Raw genomic sequence first — 27,585 nt, 5'->3', positions numbered from 1 at the left:
TGTAGAAACAGAGTAAACTCTCTCAAGTTTGTGTGACCAGTGTGGCCAGCCAGGTAATAGTGAAGGCGGAAACATCGATTGGTCAAAAACATCGATGATTAGCAAATTCGATTAGCATCGATGCATCGATGTTTTGCGCAGCTCCAGCACTAATATCTAAAACCTGGCCTGAAATTATATATCCGTAAATTATATCTAACATGGCGTTAAGGTCGGATTACGAGGTGAGCGGTGCAATTAGCCACAATTAACAATGAAAAACAAGTTGAATTAGTGTAAAACTAGATCAGTGCAAACAATTGATAGGCCGTGACGTCAGGCGGCCAGAAAAACAGGGCCGAAACGCTGAGCGGGCGTTGTTTTTAGTGGGAAAAATCGAAGCCCGTGCTGGTGCTGCCGTGAGTGTGTGTGCGTGTATCTGTGTGAGGTGTGTTGTGTACGTTGCTGTTGTTGTTGCTGCTGCTTCTATTTGTTTTGTTGTTGGAGTAAGAAAAGCAGCAACAACAAAGCTGCGGCGACGCCCTAAGACGCTGTTTATTAATTAGTGAATTTGGTTCTCCTGCGTGAAAGAACTAGATGTTATGTGAAGAAAGCGAAAACTGGATGGAGAGATTAATCCTATTGGGTGGGATTATCTGGTGCCATGTATCTGCCCTACCTGGTTGATCATTAGAAAGAGCTTGAGTTTTTTTTCTCTGCCGCTCTCCCACTCTTCCAGTCATTTTTTCTCTCTGTCTCTCAGTGTGCCGCCTTCCAGGTGTGGTGTGCGTCGGTTTTTCGCCCGTTTGTTGTTGTGTTTTTTGTTAACCCTTAGCTGGCATGCGCAGTTTTCATTTCCATTTTCCAGGCCAGAAAGCTCTCTGCTTTTCCGTGCTCCTGGAAATTTTCCATTTTTCTTACTTACATAACCGGTGCTGCCTGCCGCCTCTTCCCCCGACCACGCCCTCGCATCGGTCAGACTTTATTGCGGGAATCTGTAGAGCTCCAGAAGAAGCCATCACTTCCACCCCCACCACCCGCCTAGAATTCAGCACTTAACGTTTACTTTTCCATTTTCCGTTTCCATTTCCCACTTGCTACTTCTTTCCGGAATTGGTGTCATTGGGGCGACTCGTGTGGCAGCTAATTACCCTCAAGCTCACACACACACATCGACTTGTACGCAAATCGAAGTACTTTTTTCGTAGTTTTAAGCCACCCTTTTCCGACGATTATTGGCCAAAAGGGCCCGCACACCGATGACGCCACTTAATTACACACGTTAATGAGTTACGCTCTCTCCTCTCAGGGCTGCTGCTAGTGGTTCTGTTTCTAGGGCTAGACCACCCACTCCCGCTCCCCTTCTACCACAAAGCCATGGGGTTCCCAGTCGAAGCTCTATTGATTTTGGGGCTTGTCTAAGGGCAGGGCACGCACACACACGCGCCCGCACATACGCAGTGCCACGCACACAGGCTGATGGCAGCCTGAAAGTATGCTAAACTATCTGCGAGCAGCCGACATCCACTGACAACGCACAGTGGGGCAAGATATTATTTGGAATAACACTAGTAGTTAAATATTAAGATCTTTTTTTATATAAGTCTCTTAAGTTAATAATATACCTTTATCAAATATCTATTTTTTAATACTCTAATATTGATTACTAATATAAGATAGGTTTTAAGTTTATATAATTATGATTTAAGTACGACTTTTTAGGTCAAACTGAAGACTTTATTACACTTTTATTTATATGAATATTGTCATTCTGTAAGGTAGAAATTATTTGCTGCAAAACTTGTTAAAACTATCTTCACTTGAAGTCTGATTTTATTCAGATTTTATTCATATTCTTCCCTAAACAAATATGTACACGTACATATATAAACCCTAAATTATTGGCAAAGTATAATTGAGGAATTTATTATAATTTTCTCGGACGAAGCCCACTGTGGTTTGGAAAATTCTATTATGATTTCACGCACAAAATCCGCGTAAAGCTGAGTTATAGACCCCCCTTTTACCGTTTTACTCCCTCGCCGTAGCTTCTTTCTGTGTGCTGAGTCATGCGCTTTCAATTTAAGTCAATTTAAAAAAGCACAGCAAAAATCAAGAAACTACAAGCTTACTTTGCTGCAAGTAGAAACACACAGACATTGTGATAATGAAGTTGTCTTGCTCTTGATTTGTCCCCGCCTGAGTAAATGACATCGAATTGAGGGCCAGCCGAAACTAGAACTTGCCTGTATCTGAGCGGTTTATCAGTCCGAAAAAGCAGATAAAGCAATTAAGGCCTTCTGCCCTGCCAACGTGGCATCCAAACCCCCCCCCCCTCGTATTAATTACTATCAGCAGTAATCAGCATTGACATGCATCACATTCCTAGGCATATAATGCGGTTATATTTCTATTATTATGGCCAGATATTTTTGGCACCTACACCGGGTCGGGACGGGCCTCCGTCTAGCAGTGCCTCAGTTTTGAGATTTTAATTTGGCTATTTAACAGTTTGCTGACGACCATAAAATGGCAACAGCGATAATAATTACAACTGGAAAATACCAGAAAGGCGCCTGCCCCTAGGCGGTGACTTGCTTTCGGGGCTTGTCTTTAGTCGACGGGGCAATCAAAGCGTGACAACAAAATAATATTGACCATTTTAATTCAATTACACGCCAATAAAAATCTAATCAACTGACAATGGCGAACCGTTTGAGCAGCTTGTAGCTAGCTGGCAGCGGGTGGGAAAAATCCATTCCTCTCCATTCGATGGCATCAATTGGCAAGACGTGGAAAATTAGCGCCTCTGCTCGTTCGCCTCCCATTGGAAATTGACTGTTTGCTGTCACATCCAAAGATTGCACTCGACAAGGACTCTGATTTGTTTCGATTCGGTGCGATATTTGGCACTGCCCGCCCCAGTTTGCGTCAATGGGGATGGATGGTTTTAATTACCGCGATTGCATAAGCAACTTGGGGCCTGGTCTGGGCCCAGTTTCAGTTTCCCCAAGTGTCTGTATCTGTATCTCTATGTACGGCCTGCCACTATATTTACCTTTCGTCTGCTTATCAGATAACGAAAGCACACCCAACACTTGTAGATTAGCTTGGTGACCGGGACGTTGATTTATTTTCATTTTCATTCGTACTTGAGTTTTTTTTGTATTTCCATCAGTGACGTTATTATTATTAATTTTATATAAAAAAGAATATGGGTGCTACTAGTTACCTTAAAGAAATATCACGTGTTTATTACAAGCACATCATTATTTAAGATTTATTACCTTTAAAGAAAATAAGATAATTTCTGGAACCTTTCCTCTGAAAATCGATCATAACTAAGCCGAACATAACATAGCTAGATAGACTCGTCTGTTGATGCTGATCTAGAATATATATGATTTATAAGGTCACTGGTTTTCAAGCTTAAGTATTAGTTTAGTACCCTAAAAGGGTATACATAATATATTATTAACAACCTTTGCTGGACAGGAAACTTAAGTTATATATTCTCAGGGCTTTAGGTTGTAACCTGAGTAAGTTTCCTTTCTAATTTCGGGTTCGATCGATCACACGAATCCCAAGAGCCTTCAGGGTGGCTAATGCCCAAAAGGGTAGCTTGTTCAGTTTGGGTTTTTTGCGATTACCTGAGAACACGATTTAATACAAATCATTGGAGTGGAGAGGCTCAACAATGGAGCTGTTGTTCCCCACTGGTTCAAACGAGTTTCGAGCAGTGCCCGGGATGAGATCTTTTTGAACCCGTCTTGGCACACACACACACACACAGTGCCACGCACTTAATATTGTCTGAGCGACAACAATTACCGCAATTACCCGAACGCATTGTGGGAGGAAGTAAACGAGCTGGGCGAGATTAAGGCGGTTCGTCTGCTCAATCTGGAAGGCCGAAGGAAATGACATAACTGTCAAATATTCGCTGGGCCACTCAACTCCACTTCTGCCCAGATACTTTGATTCAATTGCCGGTCAAAATGTTCTGAGCATAAATAATGAATACACACAGAAATCCCGCTCGAACTCGATGGAATTGGATTTGGTTGCCTCCGATCTGTGGGATTTCCTCGGACTCTGGAGATTCATAAAAAGTGGAAGCATGCTTCTCGAATGCCATGAATATCTGGCATTGAAAGGCATCATTGGCATACCTGCAAAAAATGTGAAAATCATGGCAAATGGATATGGAAATGTTTTCCAAACTATGCAGACAATTGAGAGATTTGATTCGAATTCTTCCAGATCTCCGTGATGATACACATGTAACTCAATTGTATGTGAATCCACCGAGTCTGCAGCCTGTATCTGTATTCTTTTTATTCGCACTTTGCCTGCGGCTTGTCGCTCCTTAAATCGTCATAATAAATTTTTATTTAATTTAATGCCGCATATGTGACGACAATATCAACAATTGCTGCCACTTGCACACTCTCGCACTGCCCGTAATTTGTTTTAATTTAAATACAATTTAATACACGGCGCTGACGTTGCTCTGCCACAATCTCTCGCATTCGCGATGGCTCTGAAAAGCCTTTGGCCGAATGCAAATGCAAACAAATCAAATGCAAAGTGGCCAAATCGAGCCCAATGCCAATGGGCAGGTATGTACATAGGTACACAGGTAGAGGCGGTAATGTTTGCCCGGCATTTTGGCTATCTATTCGACTTGTGCTGTCCGAACCGAAAATAAACGGGCTTGGAGTTCGAATCAAATTATCGCACTTGCCGATAATGACAAATAATAATAGCGAATAAGTCCGGTAAACAAATAACCGTCGACAGCTGTAATTGGTTTTGGGTTCCGTGGCACTTGAGGCGAACTGGTTTGCGTCGTGACTGGGTGAAGTGCGTCAGCAGATGGTCGATGGATCGCACAGATAGCAGATATCTGATAACGGTCAACCGATTGATATTCGCTATGCGCCATTCCCGGTTGCCAGGCAGCCGGGGGCAGCCTTGATGCAGGGATCCGGGCACAGACCCTTGTATGTATTCACTGTCCACTGTCTTCCAATTAGAGGTGCCAACGTGCCACAAATCGCCAACTACTGCCGCTTAAGTAGGTTAGCCAGCACGCTCTCAATTGAGGCTGATTTAGTGCAAAGCGGTTCATTGAGCGGTGGCGCGTGTCAGCCCGATGCACCCACCTCAGCCACTCCAAGGCTCTCCAAAGAGATGGGGTTTCCATCGATTGTTGGATGCCCATGCCCCCAGAGGTATAGAATGCCACATGAAACACCTTTTCACTCATCAAACAAGGTTTTTTTTTTGCTTAGTGCTTGCTATAAGAAATCTAAACTATCGACGAATGTCATGCCTTATCATTTACTATCAACTAAGTTTCTCATATTTTACCGCTCTTAAAGATTTCTATATGACTACTAAAAGAAAAACTATATACCACTTCAATTAACTGAAATGTATGTCAAGTTTCTTCTGTGAATCTTAAGGTTTTTATGAATATAAAACTGTATGAATCAGAAAACTTAATTTATTTAAATGCTAAGGCATTATAATTAAAATTACTAGTCGCTCTATTAGTCCGGTTTTGTATGAAACAACTGATTAAGATATATAGATATTTTATGTGGAGAAAATTGCTATATAAAGCGTGTTCTATATTTTGATTAGAAAATGCCTGCCATGATATTGCTGAAGTAAATATGCTTAAAATAAGCATATTACTTACTCTAAGTAACTGATAAAGATTATAAAGTTTCTCATCCATCCCTTAAACTTGTTTCCAAGCATTACAGCTTCCACAAAAGCTCTGCTATCAGCAGACTTTATGGAGATGAACTGGCAACTTGTTTAGGACTCTCGGAGAGTATTTCATAAATATATACATATATTTAGCAAGAAAACGAGGCAAATCACTCTGACTGTAACATCTCAGCCCCCGTTGTGCAGAGCTCATTTGGCCAACATATTGGACCACCTCCCACCTCCAGAACCCCCAAGAACGCCTCTGTGCCGACCAAATGGACGGATAGAGAGACAGATTCCAGGCAATGACAAGTGCACACACGCGCTGAATGGGCTATAGAAAATGCTCGTACTATACTAGATAGCTGCTTTTGCTTACTTTATTATTATGTATATTTTAATTTTGATTAGAATTTATTGCTCCATTTTCGGACGAGCGAGAGCGGTCTCCGACGGCTCGCATTACCCAACTGAAACTCAAAGCCAAACGCTGCCTGTATCTGTCCGTATCCGTATCTATGAGATGCGATGCGATGCGATGCGATGGGATGGGATGGGATGGATCCAAGACCTGTGCCCGCCCACAACGATGCAGCCCAGTCAGCTGCTGTTGTCCGCTCCCGCAAACCAAACCATGAAATCGGATTCACAAGGTGGTCGGGTCGGTGGAAGGCGATGCCAGATATACAGGCTTATGCTTTCCATTGCTCTACTAAATTAAACGTGGAATAACAATTGGTTTTTTCCGGGGCATTTCATTCAATGCTGCCCGCCGAGAGATGCCAGTGACTTTCCTTCATCGTTGTCGTTGTCGTCGTGGTCGTCGTCTAAGGCTTTTCTCATCTTTTTAACTACTATATGAGATGGATGGCCGGTCGCTTCTTTACAATGGGAATGGCGCAAATTAGACGATATGCTCGTAAATCTATTGTCATAAACGCCTACGAGGAGCGACGAACAAATTGTTTCGAATGGCATCATAGACTAACTAGAGACGGACTCTGACTTTCGGTACGCAATGAGTTTACACGATGTCTTATCGTGACTTGAGTTTGAAGATTTCATTCTCCATTAATATCTTAAAGAACCTGTCATTGCATATAAGCCATGTGAGTTATAACACGACTTAAACCCTTTACTAGCTACCAAAAAAAACCTTGTACCTTCCTCAGGAATATATACATTTACTTGGACTATTTCACGATGAGCTCCTCGCACAATCATTGTCAAGATGTGGCCATTCATGGCGAGAAGAGAACCCCTGCGGGCCAAAGGAAACGCTGGGCGGAGCACGGGGGTCATACACATTTTAATCAGTGCTCAAGTACAACAGAGCATTGTCGGCTTTATGGCTCATTCCCTGGCACATCGGGGTACTTGTGATGATGGCAGTGATTATGCTGCACTCGATCCCGGACTTTCTGTCGCCGTCTCTGATTTTGTGTCGCCGCTCTGGCCCAGGGCCCAGGTCATGAACGCCATTATGCAACCGAAGCGAGGTCCGCCGCCCACTCCTTGGTCGACTTCCCCCGCCCTCGGGGGATTGCACTTGCCAATGGCAATTAGCGGGCTGGCCAAAGTTTTAGCTTCTGGCTGCCAAACCAACTTGCACGCTCATTCCCTTTTCAAATGCAAAAGTGTGAATGCAACTCCCACCGACTAAAGTGAAGCTTCCTAAACTAACTATATCTGAAGTCTATCTAAAGAATATTCCGAATTTGAGTTCCAGAATTATTAAAATCATTTCTAGAACAATTATATCATGAAACCTAAAAAGGATCATTCTTTTAATACATTTATTGAGGTATTAGGATATTTTCTTTTAATTGTAAGCCACAATATTAATCACGAGATTAACCATATATTGATCATTTCCTAGGATTGTTTAATTAACATTTTGAATATAATAATAATCAGTTTCAAGACGTTCCTCTGTCGTCTTGGGGGAAAACTTAGAGCACTCTGGCTCGATCTAGATTTAGATTGTGGCTCGAACTGCGGCAGTGGCTTGTTGACTTTGACACCATGCAAATTGGTAGAGTCATCAGCGTCGCTCCGCTTATTGATTTTGCCTAAAAGTTAGAACTGACCGGGGAATAGACCCTTTCGGTTCTGGCCAAGCCGAGACACCCGCCGCTCTAGGCCGCAGCCATAATTTGCATATTGATTTTTCAGCATGCTGGCATTTGGTGTTTCCCAGGCCGAAAAGGGGGGGCCGACACGTGGCGGGGGCGTGGCCGTGACAGGTGTAACACCCAAATTGAGCTGTTTAGAGCGAATATCTCAGACTGACTGATCGATGATGGCCGACTCGATATATAGGACGCACAGGTTTGACCGAGGAAGCCCTCGTCAGTTGACCATTTGTCAGGTGAACTCATTGGTCGAGCTCTGACGTTACTCCCATTAAGGAAGTGAAACAAGTTGATTCACACATACATTTGTATAGAAATATGTATATATATTTTCTGTAGATATCTATGGGTCACCGCTACGATATCTGAACAAAAGTCTATAACATTATCTATGTATCTCAACTCAGGCATTCCGGTTGCCAAGTGTTTTTTGACGTGCCATTACATAACTTTGTTTTAGGCCAGAACTCTTGGCGACCCACAACTGGCTAGAACGGTCACTTAACTTGGCATTTGTTTATTTATTTTGCCCCCCTGCCCCGCAGCTCCTTAGCCTCCTATGAATGATGACCCACAAATTGAGTCAGAGTTCATCTGGCCAAGACACTCCTTTGGCGGATATCACATGCGATTGGATAAGTTGATAAAACGGGCACTATTCCGGCCTGAAATCTGATGGGCCAAGTGGATCGATAGGGGAGCCAACCCTCGGCTTCGAATCAAATAGGCAGAAAGTTTTTCCGCTGCCTTTTTTGCTGGCACGATGTCTTCTATTGATTTTCCGGTGGTATTTTTCTGCACAGAGCGAAAACATGCACGATTTACTTAAACTGACAACTGTCCATGAATACATATTAAACATTTTATGATTCCAAATATTGTTTTAACTTTATACCTTAAACATAATGGGAAATTAAATTAAAAGGAACCTTATCAGTGGAGTATCTTTAATATTGAGATACTACATTTTTAATGTAAGAGACTCAAATGGATTTCTATATTAAATATTAATGTTAATATAAAGTTACAATTCGAAATTAGGGTTGAACCCTTCTAAAATTAAACATAATATAGGCCCATCCTTTTATATATATTTTATTTATATTTTAGTCTGGAAACATTGATTATTAATCGACTAACATTTGTTTAGATATGGAATACATTAAAAGGTTATTTCCACAATTAAATATATATTTTTTCCTGTGCATTACTTGGTGGCCAAGTGCGTATCCATGTGAGTTTTCCTTGTAACTGTGTTGGCGACATTACGTGTAATTAAACTCGAGTTACTTGAGCCTGAAAATAGACTCAAGGTCCAAATAGAAAATTTCTCGAGTCCTTAAGCCGGCAGTGGTGTCCTTTTGGGCGCTCCCCCCAGCCCAACTTTCTGGGATGTATTAAGTAAGCAGGGAAAGTGTATTTCTATATTCTCTGGACTTTGGGAGCTTCGCTTATTATTATTAAATATGGAACTGTGCTTCTGTTAACGAGCCACATTGATTTACTGCTACTGCGGGGAGGTTTTCCACTTGGCCCCCGGGGGTTGTCCATCCGACTGGATGTTGAGTCGGAGTCTGAATAATTGAGGGGGTTGCGGATTGGGGTTTGCCTGAAGTGACGTCATGCGAGGGCTCGATAAGGCGACATTCCCAAATGCCAAAGCTGTCTTGGCCTGCCCTTTTTATCAAACCCAAACTCGAACTCGAACGCTTTGTTTTCGTTATACAATTTATGTAGATTTTTTTCTCCCCCTTTGGCACGCTCTCTTTCTTTGTCTCTTACGCTCTCTCTCTCTCTCAGTCTCGTTGGCTCCACAAAAGCCGCCACCCCCTCACCCTCACCCGCGCTTCAACTGACATACATTCCGCTGCTCTGAGCTGCGCAGCCAACCCCTGAGCGGCGCTCTCGTCCGCCGCCCCCTCTTGTGCTGCTCCAGTTTCGAAGAGCTCTCCGCCCGCTCCGGGCGCCTCTTCCCTCTCCTGTCGCCCATTGCCTGCCTCACTTGTCACACTGCCATAGATTTTTCGGCTGGAAAGCTCTCGGCAACCGTGCACTTTTCACAGGCGGTGGAGACGGCTCAGGGGAGCCGGGCGAGGGCAGTTTGGGGGCCGAACAGAGAGCGAGCGGGTGTAACATCTGCTGGCGAAAGCTCTCCCATCGGCGCAGCGGAGCGCCGACGTCGACAGAACGTTCTATCCGAGAAAGCTTAACCACTCGCGGCGCGCCGAAAAGTTTCAGTCGAACGGTGAATCTGAACTGGGAAAGTCCAACTGTAGCAGCAGCTCTCTCGTCTCTTTGTCGGGTGGTACAGTACAGCTCTGCTCCCCGCCTGCCCGCCCGCCCGTTCCCCCGGCGCTGGTGTGTGCTCCGCTGCTCTGCTTACACAATAACTGTGCATCGATTGGGTCCAGCGAGAAGAGGAAGCAGCAGGACTAACTCGAACGCTCGTTCGACGGAAAGGAAGGAACACATAATAGCCTAGCCGTAGCAAAGCGACCGTGTGTGTGATCAGTATTCGTTGTCCCGTTCCAACGCGATTCGGTTCTAGTGCTGAAAACAAGTTCAATACTGCTGCTAACGGGGTAGTTTTCTGCGAAAGCCCCCAAAACAGAATTCGCAACGCCAAGCGCAAAAATTGTGTAATAGCACCCGAACGTGTAAAAGGTAGAAAAAAGCAAGAAAATACATAAAAAAAAAACCAAGAACTTTCCATGTCCGCTCAACTGCAGCGCCCACCGACCCACCGCCCGCCCCACTAGGGGCGTTGAGGAAAAACGGCAACGTCCTTGTACGGAATCGATTTTTCCAAAACTTCATGCCTGGCGTAATGGATATATACACTTGTATTTGTGACCAGCCTAAAAGAGAGAGAGCGGGGATCGAAACATTATGAACAGTGTGTGTGTGAGTGTGCTTGGGACGTTTTTTTCGGATTGAAAAATTGGCAAAGTGAAAAAAATATGCATTTTCAACAATTTTGACAATACTTTGCCGCAGTGTAAGAGTGCGAGTGCTTTTGTGTGCTTGTGTATGTGTATGTGTGTGGCACAGAGATTTTCATCTGCAGAAATAATATTTTTCCGTCCTTTTGATTTGGCATTCAATTTGGCGTTCATATGTCCGTCTCTTTATCCGTCCGCTTCCTCCACGTCTCTTTCATCTAGCCATCCTCCCGCTCTGTTCCGTTCCGTTCCGTTCTGTCCGTCTGACGTACTTTTTGTGGCAATGAAATCGTTTAGATTCAATTGACGCGATTTACATTTTGGAATGGCAGTAATTTCCTGGCCACCCCACACGAATGAGTGGGTATGGATTTGGCCCCCCGCTTGGCGATTTCATAATTCCACAGCACATATAGTGCCGCCAGAGTGGCATAGTGGAAGGAAAAGAGGGACGGAGAGCAGGAGCGCGAAAAAGTCTTGGAAAAGTTCGAGCACTTTTCCTGGCCACTCTTCGAACTTGCGCCTCTAACGGTATTCTCTCCCACTGCGCTGTTTACCATCAAGCTCGCGCTTTCTCTTTGGCGTCCGTCCTCTCTCTACGTAGCTCTCTCCGGCTCTCTTTTGACTTGCCATGTGCCGTTGTTACTCGACATCCTGGAAACTGCAGCCAGCCTGCATTTCCATATTCCATGTGGACTTCCACTTTCCCGTGACTCCGTGCCCTTCCAGCGGTCCACTTGCTGCTCCAACCGCCTCGTCCTTCCAGCGCCCGCGTATCTTGCGGATTGTTGCATAAGCCCGAACCATATTAACCGACTTCTTTTTTCTTTTCCCTTACTTTTTGCATATATTTTCAGTTGCTTTGTTTTATCTTATTTTATTCCGTTGTTACTTGTTCATCGTGTTTTATATTTGCACACGCCGTCTACGTTTGCATTTTCGTTTATTCATCGTTTCACTGTCTTGCCTCTAATAAGTTTAAACAAGAGTCCACAGACATTATGAGTGCTCAGGTGGGTAATCAAAGCTGACCAGCTGAGGAACACCTCATTTTATTTACGTATTTACCTCAATCATTCATAATTTACACTGACTGGCATTGGGCATGATTAATATAAGCTACATTAACCTTTGAAGTAGATCTAATCCCAAGTCTGGATTGCGTAACATATTGCAATTACGACCGCCCTTTGGGAGGACTCCGGTAACAAAGCGTGCCGTAAAAATATCGGTACAGAAGAACCGCCCTATGGGGAGGCTGGTGTGGGTCTCTTCAAACAGAGCATGCAAAACGTGCGAAAATTAAGTAAATAATTAGCGGGGAATTGTTAATAATGTTTAAATTGAACGCTCCGGGAGCTGAGATCATTAGCGAGTCAAGCTCGCCCGGATTCTAGACGTGGAGGAGCGGTATCTGTGTGTCTGGGGTTCACAAAAACAAGTCGAGTTCGAAGATAGATAGATACGGGACGGGAGAAAATGCATCTCGATACCAAGGCACGATCTGTTATCATGCATCAAAACTGGTTTCTCATTGGAATTTTTTGTATTTTGATTTTTTCGGCTGCTCGGGGAAAACAAGCCTAGACAAACAGTTTCGATTTCTAAATGTATGATTGGTATTCGAGTCAGACACCTCAGAACACTGAGGGAAAAACAATCTAGAGTTCTATTATAATCCTTTAAAAATATGTATCCCATGCCCAAACATATGTATCTTTTCAAATCTGAACTCGTAGAAAGCTTTATTAATCTTTTCAAACTTAAGATACTTGTATCTCATTCAATTAAATATTTGTAAGCGTTGTAAAATTCCCTTGATCACCTGTAAGGTTGAGCCGCTCAAATCTGGTTTCAAACTGGTTCAAACCGAACTTGCACTCACCTGCCGGCTTATGCACCTTCGAGCGAAAGCGATGTGGCTTGGCGGTGACAATTGCTCGTTTTTGGCTACGCCCGCAGCTTTACACGTTTCCCAGATACTTTTGCATTGATTGAACAATTAGCGCGTCAATTCTGTGCGCCGCTCTTCCTCCTCGGCGTTGTCGGGTTGTTGTAAATTGATATTCAAGTTCAAATGCCAAATGGTTTGCAGCGAAATGTGCGCGAACCGTTTTAGCGGTGGGGAAAAGCAGCTGGAGCGCAGCCACAGATACATTTGTATCTGTTTGCCTAATTGGCTCGTCAGAAGCCAGTATCTGGCAGTTCGCAGTTCGCAGTTCGCTGCTTGCCGTTTGCCGTTTGCTATTTTCCATTTCCATTCGCGGACTTATGTAAGCTTTTCTGTGCTGTGGCCGGCCAGCAAGCCATTGTCGCATTTTGATTTATATATATCGCCTCGATCTCCATCCTGGACCCCAGACCCAGACCCGTACCCGTACCCTTGTTTCCTCCACATGCTGTGTGCCACTTGGCATTGTTTCGTATCAATTGAAGCATGAAAAGCGCGATTAAGTTGAATTAATTTGTATAGGAAAATCAAAATTAGCGCCATTGTGGGAAAGCCACCCGCTTTTCCGCTTCCATCCAAAGACAAAGTCACGGTTAACAATTGTTTGCACACTCTCAGGCAGGCTTAGCAATTAAGCTTAAGTTACTCTAAGCCAGACTCGAACTATATTTAATATCTTAACTCTATTTTAACCACATCGAATGCCTTCAGATTGTCTAGCACTTGAGGGAGAATCTTAAAGTGAGAGAGCGACTACAGGGACGCAGAGCTAAGAGATACGAAAACGTTTGAACACTAGCCACAGTGCGTAAGCCAAAAACAACAAAAGTAGAGAACCTTTCGGGCACGATTCTCGATCTATTTCATGCTGGCGCGTCGCGTTCCCAATTGAAGCAAATGTCCGAAAAGCAAAAGCACATACATACATAAATATATATATACATAATATAGTATAATGAAAATAAATAAATCTTGAAACGCCAGGCCGCGAAACGCAAAGCCAAACAAAGCGTAAGATTCTCGAATAAAATCGAATATAGCCGTAAGTTGGCTGCCATGTGAGTGCGACAGGTTTTCCCCTCTCCCACAAGTTTATTAGCATACACACACATACACACATTTCTCTCGAGTCTTGTGTATTTTTAATTAATTTGATTTGATTTCTTTCGGCTCCTCGCTTTTGCACGGCCAAACAGAGCGAAGTCTAGTGTTTATATTGCATATCTTTTGAGTTGCCTTTTCGCTGACGCTGATGGGTGCGCTCTCTCCACTCGCATGTTTTTGTTTGTTTTTAAAATAATAATAATAATGAAGCTCACCATTAATGAGTCAGAACGCATTGCAGATAACGCTCTCCGATCTGCGGCAGGGTCGAATCTTGGCTACCTCCTATTGGAATTCTATGTATAACATATGATTCATTGTCCTTAGCCAGCAGCCTTGAAAACTTTCCCCAAATCCACCCCCCTCTTTTGTGCTGAATCATCAAAACAATCAAGGGGTTGCTAGGCAATGGTTAAACCTCAAAAGCCCACAAAGTATCCAAAAGATTATTATTACATTGCATTACATTCATAGTTATGTCTATCATAAACCTATATACATTTATAATTACTTTACGCATCCATATTATATTTTTGATTTATCATATGTTTATTTTTATATTTACGATAAAGTGTTAAAGAAGGTGATTAGCATGTTCAATATAATATTTAGCATTTCTAAATAATTAAATTATTATTGTACCAGTTATCACTTTATCGAAACCATAGTATATATGTAGTTTACGTCTTTTGCATATTTATTTTTTGGTATGCTCGCCTTTCGTTTTGTTTCGATTTTTGATTTGTATTTCTTCCCGTTTATATCCGTGTTTGTTCGTTCTGTTCGCCCATCATCGACATCATCAATCAAACCACCACCCCCTACAATCCACCCGATATTGAAACCGAATCGAAACCCTCTGTGCGCGTAGCATGGGAGAGCGGACTCCTATCGAGTCGCCACGGTTATAGCCACCGATGACGACAATCGCACAGCCGATGGTCACTACAAGGTAAATCGAATTTTCCTCACTCGCACTCGCACACATTAAGTTATGTTCGTATATGTTTCTTCCATTCGCCGCCCTATTTATGTATTTCACTTTTCACATTCTGCCTTTGCTTTCGATTTTATGCGCCTTACTAACCCATTCCCATTTCCCAACAATTTCCCCCTTTTTCCACCATCTCATCTAATTGCACTTATTATTTATTATATTTCTTGTGTGTTGTTTGGGCATGCATCCAAAATGGCATTTGCCGAGTGCGGTTGACATTTAGAGAGAGTCACCGAAATGTTTACAGGAGCTATAAATACCATTTTCAATATGTACCTATAACCGTGGCCAATAATAATGCCATAAATATGGCAATCTTCGATTTTCCCAAAAAAAATATATATGTATATATTTTCCATCATCTAAACCCACTCGAGTATAATTTATTTCTATATGAAATGTTTTTCTTTTTCTTGAATTTATACAAACAGTTTTTTAGCCGGCTTTCCAAAAATTTCCAAAATGACCAATACTTTGAGTTGTTTGTTATTTTGTTTTTTTTATTTGTTTCGCCTTGATTGCATGGCAACCCCAACAGTGACGTCAGAAGAGCCAAAAGGCATTGCGCGTGCTTCTTAACAAAAAAATAAAGAAATAAAAAGAAATACACTTATAGACACTGTTAAAGATAGAATGCCAGACACTAGACAGCTGCTTAGTCTATATATAATATAATATATCTAAATCCATTTTATTTTATTTCGGTTCTTTTTGGCCAATTCGAAGGCTTCCGAGGTCAGCCAGTGCATAGTAAATATGTACGAGATATATCTAGGCAAAAGTTAATTTTCATTCACTCTTTTTTTCCGCTAGTTTTTCCTTTGAATTTCTTTTTGCTTTCAATACCCACGTAATATATACATATATCTGTTTGTATAATTGCCTGTCGCTTTGTGTTTTGTGCACCTCAATTCATTTACGTGCTCTTCTCGTTACGATCAGAGAGCGTAATTTAGCGCGCATTTTGCATGCCTTAGATTACCAAAGCTATAGAGCGATCGGTTGTTTCAAATATTCTCACGCTTGAGCTCATTTCGGAATGGGTTCGACCCCGAGTAGCACCAAGTATTAATTAGAATTGGGTAAGTGCCCTCCTGGGCTCTGGTAATAACTCTAATCTATCCCTAACTGGTGTATTGGGTATCGATCTCTACTCTCTATCTCTTAACTCCCCTAACAAACTACAACCACACTCTCGAATATTAATTAAACACTCTTCTGCGTCTAATCTCCGGGTCTTTTACCAAAGGCATGAAGTAAATCGAACCTCGTGTCGGGTTATGGGTCTGCTGCTGTTGCCCATCCTAAGACTTCATCAACTAATGTATTTCCCCTTTTTGAATTGAAAACAGTCAAGACGCAGGATGCCGGCCAAAGCAGCTAAGAAAGAGAATTTGGATGATCTCAAACAGGAGTTGGATATCGACCATCATAAAATCTCTCCTGAGGAATTGTATCAGCGCTTTCAGACACATCCCGAGAATGTGAGTAACCATCTAGCTTTGACTACCTTGAACTATGTATGACCTATGGATTAATCTCCCCAAACAGGGTCTAAGTCACGCCAAGGCCAAGGAGAACTTGGAGCGCGATGGTCCCAATGCGCTGACGCCACCAAAGCAGACACCCGAGTGGGTGAAGTTCTGTAAGAATCTGTTCGGTGGCTTCGCCATGTTGCTGTGGATCGGTGCTATTCTCTGCTTCGTGGCCTATTCGATCCAGGCCAGCACCAGCGAGGAGCCGGCCGACGATAATTTGTATCTGGGTATTGTACTTTCCGCTGTCGTCATTGTGACGGGCATTTTCTCATACTATCAGGTGGGTTTCCCTTCAAGATCCTTCCTTATAACGATTGCTAACTAATAGAGGTGTGCTTTTGTGTCCTGCAGGAATCGAAAAGTTCAAAGATCATGGAATCGTTCAAGAACATGGTACCCCAGTTCGCCACCGTCATCCGCGAGGGCGAGAAACTCACGCTGCGCGCTGAGGATCTCGTTCTGGGCGATGTCGTTGAGGTGAAGTTCGGCGACCGTATCCCCGCTGATATCCGCATTATCGAGGCGCGCACCTTCAAGGTGGACAACTCGTCGCTGACCGGCGAGTCGGAGCCGCAGTCCCGTGGCGCCGAGTTCACCCATGAGAATCCTCTGGAGACCAAGAATCTGGCCTTCTTCTCCACCAACGCCGTCGAGGGCACTGCCAAGGGTGTGGTCATTAGCTGCGGCGACCACACTGTCATGGGTCGCATTGCTGGCCTCGCCTCCGGTCTGGACACCGGCGAGACGCCCATTGCTAAGGAAATTCATCATTTCATCCATCTGATTACCGGCGTGGCCGTGTTCCTGGGCGTCACCTTCTTCGTGATTGCCTTCATTTTGGGCTACCACTGGCTGGACGCCGTCATCTTCCTGATCGGCATCATCGTTGCCAACGTGCCCGAAGGTCTGCTGGCCACTGTCACCGTGTGCCTGACCCTCACCGCCAAGCGCATGGCATCCAAGAACTGCCTGGTAAAGAATCTGGAGGCCGTGGAAACCCTAGGCTCCACCTCGACCATCTGCTCCGATAAGACCGGCACCCTCACCCAGAACCGAATGACGGTTGCTCACATGTGGTTCGATAACCAAATCATCGAAGCCGACACCACCGAGGATCAGTCGGGTGTTCAATACGATAGAACCAGCCCTGGATTCAAGGCGCTCTCTCGCATTGCCACTCTCTGTAACCGTGCCGAGTTCAAGGGCGGCCAGGACGGTGTGCCCATTCTCAAGAAGGAGGTTAGCGGAGATGCCTCCGAGGCTGCTCTGCTCAAGTGCATGGAACTGGCTCTGGGCGACGTTATGAATATTCGCAAGCGTAACCGCAAGATTGCTGAGGTGCCATTCAACTCCACCAACAAATACCAAGTATCCATCCATGAGACCGATGACTCCAACGATCCCCGTTTCCTGCTCGTCATGAAGGGAGCCCCCGAGCGCATCCTGGAGCGCTGCTCCACCATCTTCATCAACGGCAAGGAGAAGGTCCTGGACGAGGAGATGAAGGAGGCGTTCAACAATGCCTACATGGAACTCGGAGGTCTGGGTGAGCGTGTGCTCGGCTTCTGCGACTTTATGCTGCCCTCCGACAAGTATCCCTCCGGTTTCAAGTTCAACACCGACGACATTAACTTCCCCATCGATAACCTGCGCTTCGTCGGCCTCATGTCCATGATTGATCCTCCCCGTGCCGCCGTGCCCGATGCTGTGGCCAAGTGCCGCTCGGCCGGTATCAAGGTCATCATGGTTACCGGCGATCACCCGATCACTGCCAAGGCCATTGCCAAGTCCGTCGGCATCATCTCCGAGGGCAACGAGACCGTCGAGGACATTGCCCAGCGCCTGAATATCCCCATCTCCGAGGTGAACCCCCGCGAAGCCAAGGCCGCCGTCGTCCATGGCGCCGAGCTGCGTGATGTGTCCAGCGACCAGCTGGATGAGATCCTGCGTTACCACACCGAAATCGTCTTTGCCCGTACCTCGCCCCAGCAGAAGCTGATCATTGTCGAGGGTTGCCAGCGCATGGGTGCCATTGTGGCCGTGACTGGTGATGGTGTCAATGATTCTCCGGCTCTGAAGAAGGCTGATATTGGCGTTGCCATGGGTATCGCCGGCTCCGATGTGTCCAAGCAGGTAAGTCATATTAATAGTTTTGATTATTCTGTACAAATATCACCAAAATTGGTCATCAATTAGGAACATTATTTTCACATCAACTTTTGCATTCTTTCAAGTGATATGTTCATGTATTAATAACCCAAGATATTATTTAAATATTTTTTACGCCCCTTTAATCGAAGTGAGTACCTTAGAAAGGATTTATCTGTGGGATTTACAAATAGTGTGTTTAAAACTGTGGATTTTTTCTTTGTGTAATCATCTGACCTCATGTATTTTTGGTTTCTGTGAAAGTCTTCTAGTAAGTGGGTCGAGAAACACTTATAAGGATGGCCCAATATGGAGTTGATATTGTCTTAAGTCTACTATGAATATGTAATCTAACTTTGTGCTCCTGTGCAGGCTGCTGACATGATTCTGTTGGACGATAACTTCGCCTCCATTGTGACTGGTGTGGAGGAGGGTCGCCTGATCTTCGATAACCTGAAGAAATCCATTGCTTACACCCTGACCTCCAACATTCCCGAAATCTCGCCCTTCCTGGCTTTCATCCTCTGCGACATACCACTGCCACTGGGAACCGTCACGATTCTGTGCATCGATCTGGGAACTGACATGGTAAGTTTCGAAAACCCACTCCAAGCTGAAGTCTATTATGTTAATGTTGCAATTAAGTCGAACTCGATATGTCGAGCAAGTTAAATGTAAAGTTGTAGCCGAACCCAATTACTGTTAAGAACTAGTCTCTAACGAACACTCTGAACCGTGAATCGATGCAAACTGGCGAGCAGATTCCCGCCATATCACTGGCCTACGAGGGACCCGAGGCGGACATCATGAAGCGCCGGCCGCGCAATCCGGAGATCGATAACCTGGTCAACGAGAGGTAACCCCGTTGCAGTTTGCAACAACTCGTGACCGATCATTGCCAGTGCCAGTGAAAATGCCATTTCCAGTGCTAGGCAATCCGAGTAGTTTAAGTGCTCTCTGTCCCTTGTCCCCCTCCTCAGCTCTAGGCCAAGCCCCGAGCTGTATTTCAAAATGATGTAAACCGTTGCTAATGTAACTACCTGCCATAATCCAATACTTAGGTGCCAGCCATTTCATTGGCCTACGAACATGCCGAAGCCGATATTATGAAGCGTCCGCCACGTGACCCCTTCAACGATAAATTAGTGAATTCAAGGTGCCAATCAAGTCAATTTCTACCCCACACTAATCCACACTACACACACACCACACACACTCACCACTCACCCACCTAATCAACCTAATCTCAACCACTAAAAGCGACAAAAGTCTGAACTAAAGAAAAAGCGCAAAGCAAGAGAAAAACCATATAAATATAGCATATGTCTTATGTGTATGTGGCTGGATTGTAATTAGCATAAGTTTGGCCTAAACGAGAAGCGTGCAAAACAACTAACAAGTCCGTTGACACGTTAATGGTTTACTAAACAACCCAACTAACTCTTAAGAATGTCATCACTCGTTCCACCCACCACCCACCAGCTTTCCTCTCAGATTTCCCATCTCTCTGTAGCATATGTTTCCCATTAAATTTGGTGACAGATATCGATCATGCATTCATCTGTACATTTCGATTACTTCTCCCTCCCATAACCCGTCGATCTTTAAAGCCCCATGTATACATACACACATATCCTACTTACTCCATGTACAATTCAATCAATATTCCAAACGAATACCGCCGAATTCATTTGCCATCTTCTGAACGCTCTAAATGTTAATTGGTGTGCGTCGTATTTCGTTATTATCTCACAAAATACAAAACAAATTTGAAATATTTATAAAGTCAGAAAACATACAATAATATATCAATCACCATTTTTGTTTTGTGGTGTAACTAACACTGAGTTAACCGTAAGATTCACCACTCGACGTTATTTGAATTAGACAATTGATTGGCATTTGCAAATGGATTTTAAGTTCGTAAAATTTGGCAAAATTTAAAATATCAAAATTACCAATTGCACACGATTCGTAGCAACTAACCAACCCAAACCAAGAGTATTTGATTTTTCATGATTTCATGATTTAACTCGAGCCTTTATCATTGCCTTATGTTTAACTCTGTTCGTCACTCCACACCCCTCAAGCATTGGTTATTGTCCTTTTAAGTCTCTGCAGCAGCAGCCTAAGGTAGACGTAAGGGGCGGGACTCCCTAGACTAAATAGAACTTATCGTTTAAGAAATACAAAAACCCAAAACCCTTGTCCTTGCCAAGCAAACGGTCGTTCCCTCAGCTCAGCAAAGGATTTTCAGAGTTTTTTGTGAGATGTTTTGAAGCAAGGCAGAAGCATTTGCAGAAGCGGACGAATGAGTTTATGTTTCCATAATTTATCGTATTTAATTTCATTTATTTTTTCCACTCAACCAACTACCAACAACAACCGAAAAAAAAACACCAAAAACCAACAAAACGTTCGTTTTGTATGGGTTTAGGTGCCAGCCATTTCCTTAGCTTATGAGACGGCTGAATCCGATATTATGAAACGCCAGCCGAGGAATCCATTCCAAGATAAACTGGTCAACGAAAGGTAAATCTCTCTCTCTCTCTCTTGATGGTCTACAATCAATTACAACAACAATTACCAGAACAATCAAACAACAACAGCAAGAACCGATTTTATTCTTATAATATATTTAAAAGAAAAGAAGTATAAAGACACATATCCGAACGCCTCTTCTGCAACTCTATGAACCACCAAATAAGTCTCTCTTTTTTGTCACGCAACTAAAAGCAAATTGAGTACCATTAACTTTGAATTCGAACTTTGGACGGCCAAAGCTAAAATCAAATAAAGAACGCTTTCTTTCTACCTACAAGTCAATGAAATTGAAATCATTTTACTCCTATTTCTCTCTATATTATCCGCTATATCTCTGTCTTTCGATATACTAACTAAACCTAGCTTAAGTATTCCTTGGTTGAATGTTGATTATTTGGATATAAGTCCACCAGTGTTATTATTCATGTTTTATGTTCCATGTATGATTTGGTAGCTTTTCGTTCAACTTTTGTTAAGTGTTTCCTCATTTTACCTCAATATTCTTCTTCAGATTCTTCTAGTGATTCTTCTTCTCTGATAAATTTCATTCAGATAGTACGAAGTACCATTTAGTTTACCATCTATATAACATTGTTCTCGATTCGAGGCGTTTTCTTAGAGGATTTTTTGTAAGCTATTCCCTAAGCACACACTCACTGGGCTGGAAGAGGGTCCAGCGACTGTCAAATACAATGTATTCTCTACAAAGAAACCCGATTACAAGTTATTATTGTTTAATGTCTATTGATTTTAGTATATTTGAGTCAAATATGTATGCCATTTGATTGATTTTCGTTATGTTTTTGCAATAATGCAATAAATACAAGTTTTTCTTACGCTGATAAATGTATTCGTATTAACAACTACATATCCATAGCTACATATTCTTATATATAATCTCTATAGGTTTTTTGCAAACTCTTTCTAAGTACTTACTGATAATGGAGATAGATGCCGAACCTCGGCCAACGTATCAGACATACAAATTTTGCACTTGATTATATAGAAAGTTAACACTCGATTAGGAGTACATTTGAATCTATCCTCGTTGGTCATTAAATCAGTTATTTTTTCCTCTATTTCTCTGCTTATATTTTGAAAACTTTCGCTCTCTTTTCCACATTTTCTCCTCTCTTCTACAATAAAGTCGCATTGTGCGCCTTTAAATCTCTTTTGTGTGACCTCTGAACTTTTGGTTTTTTGATAATCTTACATTCTTAATTTGTATCCCTCGATGTAATTTGATTTATTTGAACTTATGTTCTACTGTAGAGCTTCTACAGATCTATGTTCTTCGTTTACTTTTGAAGATCTTTGGTTTTTGCGGTGCGAAGGTAAGTGACGACCATCTTGGTGATTCCCCGAAAGCTGAGGGGAATTCCTGTACATCTCTAAGCTATTTTTCTGGGATAAAACATAGACTCCGACTCGAAACTCTTCCACATTAGTACTTAACTCTATGCTAGAGCAAGCAGGCCTATTGTTAACTTAGTGAGTCTGTAAATTGTATCGAACATGTACGTTTCTACTTATGCTAACTATTATAATCGGTAGAAAACTTTCGATTTCGGCATCACTTCATTCACGACCTTCTTACTTCCAATTTAGACTTATATATCGACTCATTCAGCACATTCTCTCAATCAGTCAGTCAGCCCAGAGTTTTGCCCCCATCAGTCATTCATTATTGAACGGTCTCCTTTTGAGTTGTAGCCACACCAACCCCCTCGAAACCAATCAAAACCACACGAAAATTGTCCCCTAGTATTAATAATGATAATTTTAAATCAATTAAGCGCAAATTAAGCTCGGAACATTCGCATAAAACCCACAACTATTACTTACTATAACTGCCCATCCAACTACCCCTACCTACTGTTTACTATATATACATACTATATAGCGACTCTACTGTTACTGGGCGCTCTCCGTGCTCCATGTTCTATGCTCTTCTGCCCTAGCCTTAACTAGTCTTAGCTTCGTAAGTACGCGGGAGCTAAGATGCAACATTCAACATGCCACATGAGGGGACCCTGGTCCCCCCCAACCAATACCCACCCAAAGCCCAAAAACTACTCTGTCTATCTGTTACGATCTATTAGTGAATATTAATTAGCGTATAAAGAACAAGTATTTATTATTCGCCCGCAAGCATATTTATAAAAAAAAAAACTCTTTTATACAAATTATATTACATATATATTTGTAAACTTTAATCAGATTTTCCTTTTGTATTTCCCTACATTCTTTCAACTCTTGTTATGTCTTTCTTTTGATTATCAAACAAACCAACTAACAAACTTGCAACTTGCACAAATACCGATAACTGAACTATCAATATAATCATTATAAATGCCATAAAACGCAAGATTCCGGCCATTTCACTCGCTTACGAGCAAGCCGAGAGCGATATTATGAAGCGTCAGCCGAGAGATCCGTATCGCGACAACTTGGTGAACCGCAGGTCAGGAAAAACTTAACGCTAAGGTTTTATAAAAAAAAAAACAAAAACAAAAAAAATATACAAAAAACCAAAATCCAAACAATATCCAAGTGTTAACCATCTTTTAGTTGATTAGTTGAGAACTAGAAAATGAACAAACATGCAACCATCTTTTACTTTTGTCAAATTTTGAACTTTGTTTGATGTGTTGTGGTCGCGAGTTTCTTGCATCGTAATTTGGCCAACAATCAGGCAATAGATCGATCGATTCCCAATCAGACTATCAACCAATTAATCGAATGCTAAATTCCAAATTTCATTCAGAAACTTTTGCGACTGTTTGTTCGTTTGCTGATGCGTTTCTGCGTTTTTCTTTGTTTTAAAACCAATTTCCCACACTTACAAAATCTATAAAAAAAAACCAACAACAACTATTTTCTCTACTGTTTTGTGTTTCACATAGTTTCCTTTATCTCCTGTTTCTATGTGACCTGTCTTTCCTTCCTTATGATTTCCGTTTCCGTTCTGAAACTCTCAATGTGGAATGAAATTATCTTTATCATAGCTCTTTCGAAAACAAAACAAAAAAATCCTACCTATTTGATACCACCACTTCTATTGTTATATTTATATACTTTCGAAAACCCAAATATTTTTATAAACATTTGATTTTAAGATGGATAACCCCCTCTTTTTGTGTCCCCCCACTTGAATCCCTAACTTTAAGTGTTACAAAAACTTTGTGTTGTGTTACTCGCACAACAACCTTTGATCAGTACACATATTTATCGTGTGTGTGTCTCTCTCATACATTTATTCGGGAACAAGATCCCAATTTAAAAATTGTCTGTTGTGGAAACAGTAGTAGTGCCTCAAAAATGAAAAAAAAACAGCTGCTTCTAGAGAACTTGGCAAAGTTAGTTCAAAGAAAAACGCTCGCTCCCAACGCTCGCCTGCATAAGATACAAAATACAAAATACACTTAAAGAAACACACACCACTCAAACACACAACAAACAAACAGAGACAAGCAAAAGACTGATTAAAAAACCACAAAATCGAAGCTTCTGCCGTTACTCTTAGACCAGTTAGTGCGTTACTTGTAGTTGAGTTTGTTCGAGCCAAAAGACAAAACGAAAAATCGCTTCAGTTGTGTTCTAGATACACCTCATGATCGTTATATAGCCATATCTACTATATACAGACTCTGACCAGTATCTGGTTCCCAGTGCCAAGTCGCGGTAAGTCTGATTTCAAGGGGGGAGATGGTTCTGTTCTCAAAGTCCTTGCATAGGTCAACGAAGTATCTACAATGGCAACGCGGAGTTTGGTTATAATTTTTATGTGTGCAATGCTCTTACGTGTTTATCATATCTTAAGTTTGTGTTTAAGTGTAAGTTTAATTTAATTGCGTTTATGTTTTATGTTGAGTTTAATCGAAACCTCGTTAAACGTAAGTAAACGAAAAGGTTGTAGAGCTGCATTCGCCTATCCTAGCTGCTGTAGTTTGTAAATGGCACGCTTTAATGTCTTGTTTGTATGTATGTATGTATGTCCCTTAGTTAGTCGCATGTTTAATTAGCATTAACAATAACTTTGCTTCCCACATCCACATCCAAATGCAAAAGAAAAGAAACTATATAAGAAAGCCAAACAGTTCAAAATGCAAACTATTCTGCGCCCTCACGCTTCTTGAGCAGTATAAATAGTACGATTTGCTTTTGCGCGCTCTTAATGCAAACGAAAAAATCTAAAATAAACTCAGATTCAACTGAGATTCGATCAGACACAATCCACGCTGTATAAAGTAAAGTCTAACACCATTAAATCTAAACGATAAACATTCATTGCTTAAACAATCCATAGAAAAGAGCTTCAAGGTAAAGTGGCATTAACTGCAAACTAACTAACTAACCCCGAGTACGGATTAGTACTCGGATCGAGGACTGGACACGATGACAGCGGTCCTTGGGCAAGGTTTTTGTTGCTCCCTAAATGTTTTATGTTTAAGTTATACTCCTTCCTTCTGTCTTTCTGTGTGTGAAAACTTCTACCGATTAATATTAAGCATTTGTTGTTGTTTCTACCTGAAATTTCCACCTTTGATGTTCGATGAAAAACAAAAACCTTGGCCAAGCCGTTGCGCATGGTCCTTGTCCGATGCCCGAAAAACTTTACCGCTAGCCAAACCGTAACGAGAAGTGTCTTGCGTCCCGAAAACAAACGAAACCCCACACAACTAAAAAAAAAGAAAAGAAAATGCCTTTGCATACCCTTGAGAGTTATCTAACGAGCTTTATCTATTTCTCCCCCATCTCTACCCTGACCTGCCCACCTTGCCCCTTGACTAATCTAGGTTGATTTCGATGGCCTACGGACAGATCGGTATGATCCAAGCTGCCGCCGGCTTCTTTGTGTACTTCGTCATCATGGCTGAAAACGGCTTCTTGCCCAAGAAACTGTTTGGCATTCGTAAGATGTGGGACTCGAAGGCTGTCAACGATCTAACTGACTCCTATGGACAGGAATGGGTAAGTTTTCGACCACGGTTCTCTACCGCTAGTATCACTGCGTTCGAGATCCCAGGTCGGATGTATCTTTTGTAAATTTCAAGTCCTTATATTAATCCAATTTCATGTGCTTCCTTACTAGACCTACCGTGACCGCAAGACCCTGGAGTACACCTGCCACACGGCCTTCTTCATCTCGATTGTGGTTGTGCAGTGGGCTGATCTGATTATCTGCAAGACGCGCCGCAACTCCATCTTCCAGCAGGGCATGCGTAACTGGGCTTTGAACTTTGGCCTCATTTTCGAAACCGTGCTGGCCGCGTTCCTCTCGTACTGCCCGGGCATGGAGAAGGGTCTGCGCATGTACCCCCTGAAGTGAGTGTGCCAGAAGGTCCTTTCTTAATGATGATCTTATCTAACTTCTTCTCAAACAGACTCGTCTGGTGGTTCCCGGCTATTCCATTTGCGCTGGCCATCTTCATCTATGATGAGACCCGTCGTTTCTACTTGCGCCGCAACCCCGGTGGCTGGTTGGAGCAGGAGACATACTATTAAACACCTACACTGCTACACTCCCACACTCCCAAACACACACATGCCCACACAGACACACACACACAAACACCTAAAAAAACAACCATGAAGAGCAACAAATAGTAATGTTTATGAACCACAAACTCCACACAACAACCACAGTAGCAGCAGCAGGTGCCGCAGCAGCAGCAGCAGCAACGGCAATAAGAACAGCTACAGCTACCGATAGCTACAGCAAGAACATATTACAATATATTTTATTTTTTTAATTTAATTAATTATTTAAAGTAAACGAGGAGAAACAAAATGCAAGCGATAATTATTTTAAACGTTTAAGTAAATTTAAATTATAAATTAAAGCTACAAATAAGATTTAAATAAAGTATAAAATGAAAACAAAACAAAAGCGAGCAAACAATTTCGAAGCAACAACACCAATCACAACCAGAACAAGAACAACCAGTAACTAAGCAACAAACAAAATGTTTTTAGTAAAATTATTAACGTAACGAGAACTGGCTAAACAGAATATTTAAGCAGAAGCTTATTGAAACAATAAACCACAACAAACACACCCACTCACACTCGCACAGACACACTCACAAACACATACCACACACCACTACACACCGATACACAACGCATGACGAGACAAAGTATGTAAGAAGTTTAGAGAAATTATAAAACGAAGTAAATAAAGAAGGAAATACGGAAAAGAAAACAATGAAAACCCTTAGCGTAGTTACCAAATAAGCCGTGAAGAGTAAAGCCCCCAATAAAAACCACAAAAAACAAACCACAACAAATAAGCATAAATTAATTTGCAAAACTTGTGTGTGTAAAACGCAGCTTAACGGAAAAAAGAGGGAAGATGAGAGCAAAACGAAGTATATATAAACAGAAAAACCACAAGAAACAAGGAATATAATTGTTTATATATATATACACACATATATTATATGGAAAACAAAAAATTTGATTACATAAATGGAGCTATACAATACACCAAAAAAAAAACCCAAAATTGAAACCA

At 42.2% G+C, this 27,585-nt stretch overlaps 2 protein-coding genes and 1 long non-coding RNA gene across 21 annotated transcripts in view; 2 read left to right on the top strand and 1 right to left on the bottom strand.

Annotated features, from left to right (window-relative positions):
• Window positions 1–1,266, bottom strand: part of LOC110177264 (uncharacterized) — a 42,442-nt gene extending 41,176 nt beyond the window's left edge. The window contains exon 1 of the mRNA XM_086839362.1: window positions 659–1,266. The gene's annotated coding sequence lies outside the window, so the exon portion shown is untranslated. The remainder of the gene's footprint in view (window positions 1–658) is intronic.
• On the top strand, window positions 91–27,358 carry Atpalpha (sodium/potassium-transporting ATPase subunit alpha). Of its 19 annotated transcripts, none has more exons than XM_086839335.1 (11): window positions 10,078–10,505; window positions 11,641–11,796; window positions 14,710–14,790; window positions 16,188–16,319; window positions 16,387–16,653; window positions 16,725–18,506; window positions 18,894–19,109; window positions 23,435–23,529; window positions 25,865–26,039; window positions 26,161–26,393; window positions 26,453–27,358. In XM_086839335.1, exons 2-11 carry the CDS (start codon window positions 11,785–11,787, stop codon window positions 26,571–26,573), a joined length of 3,114 nt encoding a protein of 1,037 aa, XP_086695461.1. In that variant the 5' UTR covers window positions 10,078–10,505; window positions 11,641–11,784; the 3' UTR covers window positions 26,574–27,358. The 19 variants fall into 19 exon arrangements, 18 of the variants coding, with proteins under 18 accessions (XP_086695469.1, XP_086695472.1, XP_020799558.1 ...); XM_086839336.1 differs by lacking the exon at window positions 23,435–23,529 and adding an exon at window positions 20,959–21,053; XM_020943897.2 differs by lacking the exon at window positions 23,435–23,529 and adding an exon at window positions 19,583–19,677.
• Window positions 6,464–7,629, top strand: LOC147642697 (uncharacterized). Its single transcript, XR_015273133.1, has 2 exons — window positions 6,464–6,815; window positions 6,879–7,629. It is a non-coding gene; the product is annotated as an uncharacterized LOC147642697 (long non-coding RNA).
• Window positions 27,359–27,585: the final 227 nt, after the last annotated feature.

The sequence above is a fragment of the Drosophila serrata genome, unplaced genomic scaffold, assembly GCF_035046125.1.
Source record: "Drosophila serrata isolate PLE 108 unplaced genomic scaffold, ASM3504612v1 contig_364, whole genome shotgun sequence".
Lineage (NCBI taxonomy): Eukaryota > Metazoa > Arthropoda > Insecta > Diptera > Drosophilidae > Drosophila > Drosophila serrata.
Note: the sequence above shows the minus strand (reverse complement) of the source record. Positions and strands in the feature narration are given on the sequence as shown.

What these genes read in the sequence shown, in the direction of transcription:
- Atpalpha (XM_020943895.2), top strand. Translation starts at nt 201, where the DNA reads ATGGCGTTAAGGTCGGATTACGAG. An exon ending in CGTTAAGGTCGGATTACGAG is followed by an intron (nt 225 to 14,709) that starts GTGAGCGGTGCA and finishes CTGTGCGCGTAG; the next exon opens with CATGGGAGAGCGGACTCCTA. An exon ending in GCATTTTCTCATACTATCAG is followed by an intron (nt 16,654 to 16,724) that starts GTGGGTTTCCCT and finishes TGTGTCCTGCAG; the next exon opens with GAATCGAAAAGTTCAAAGAT.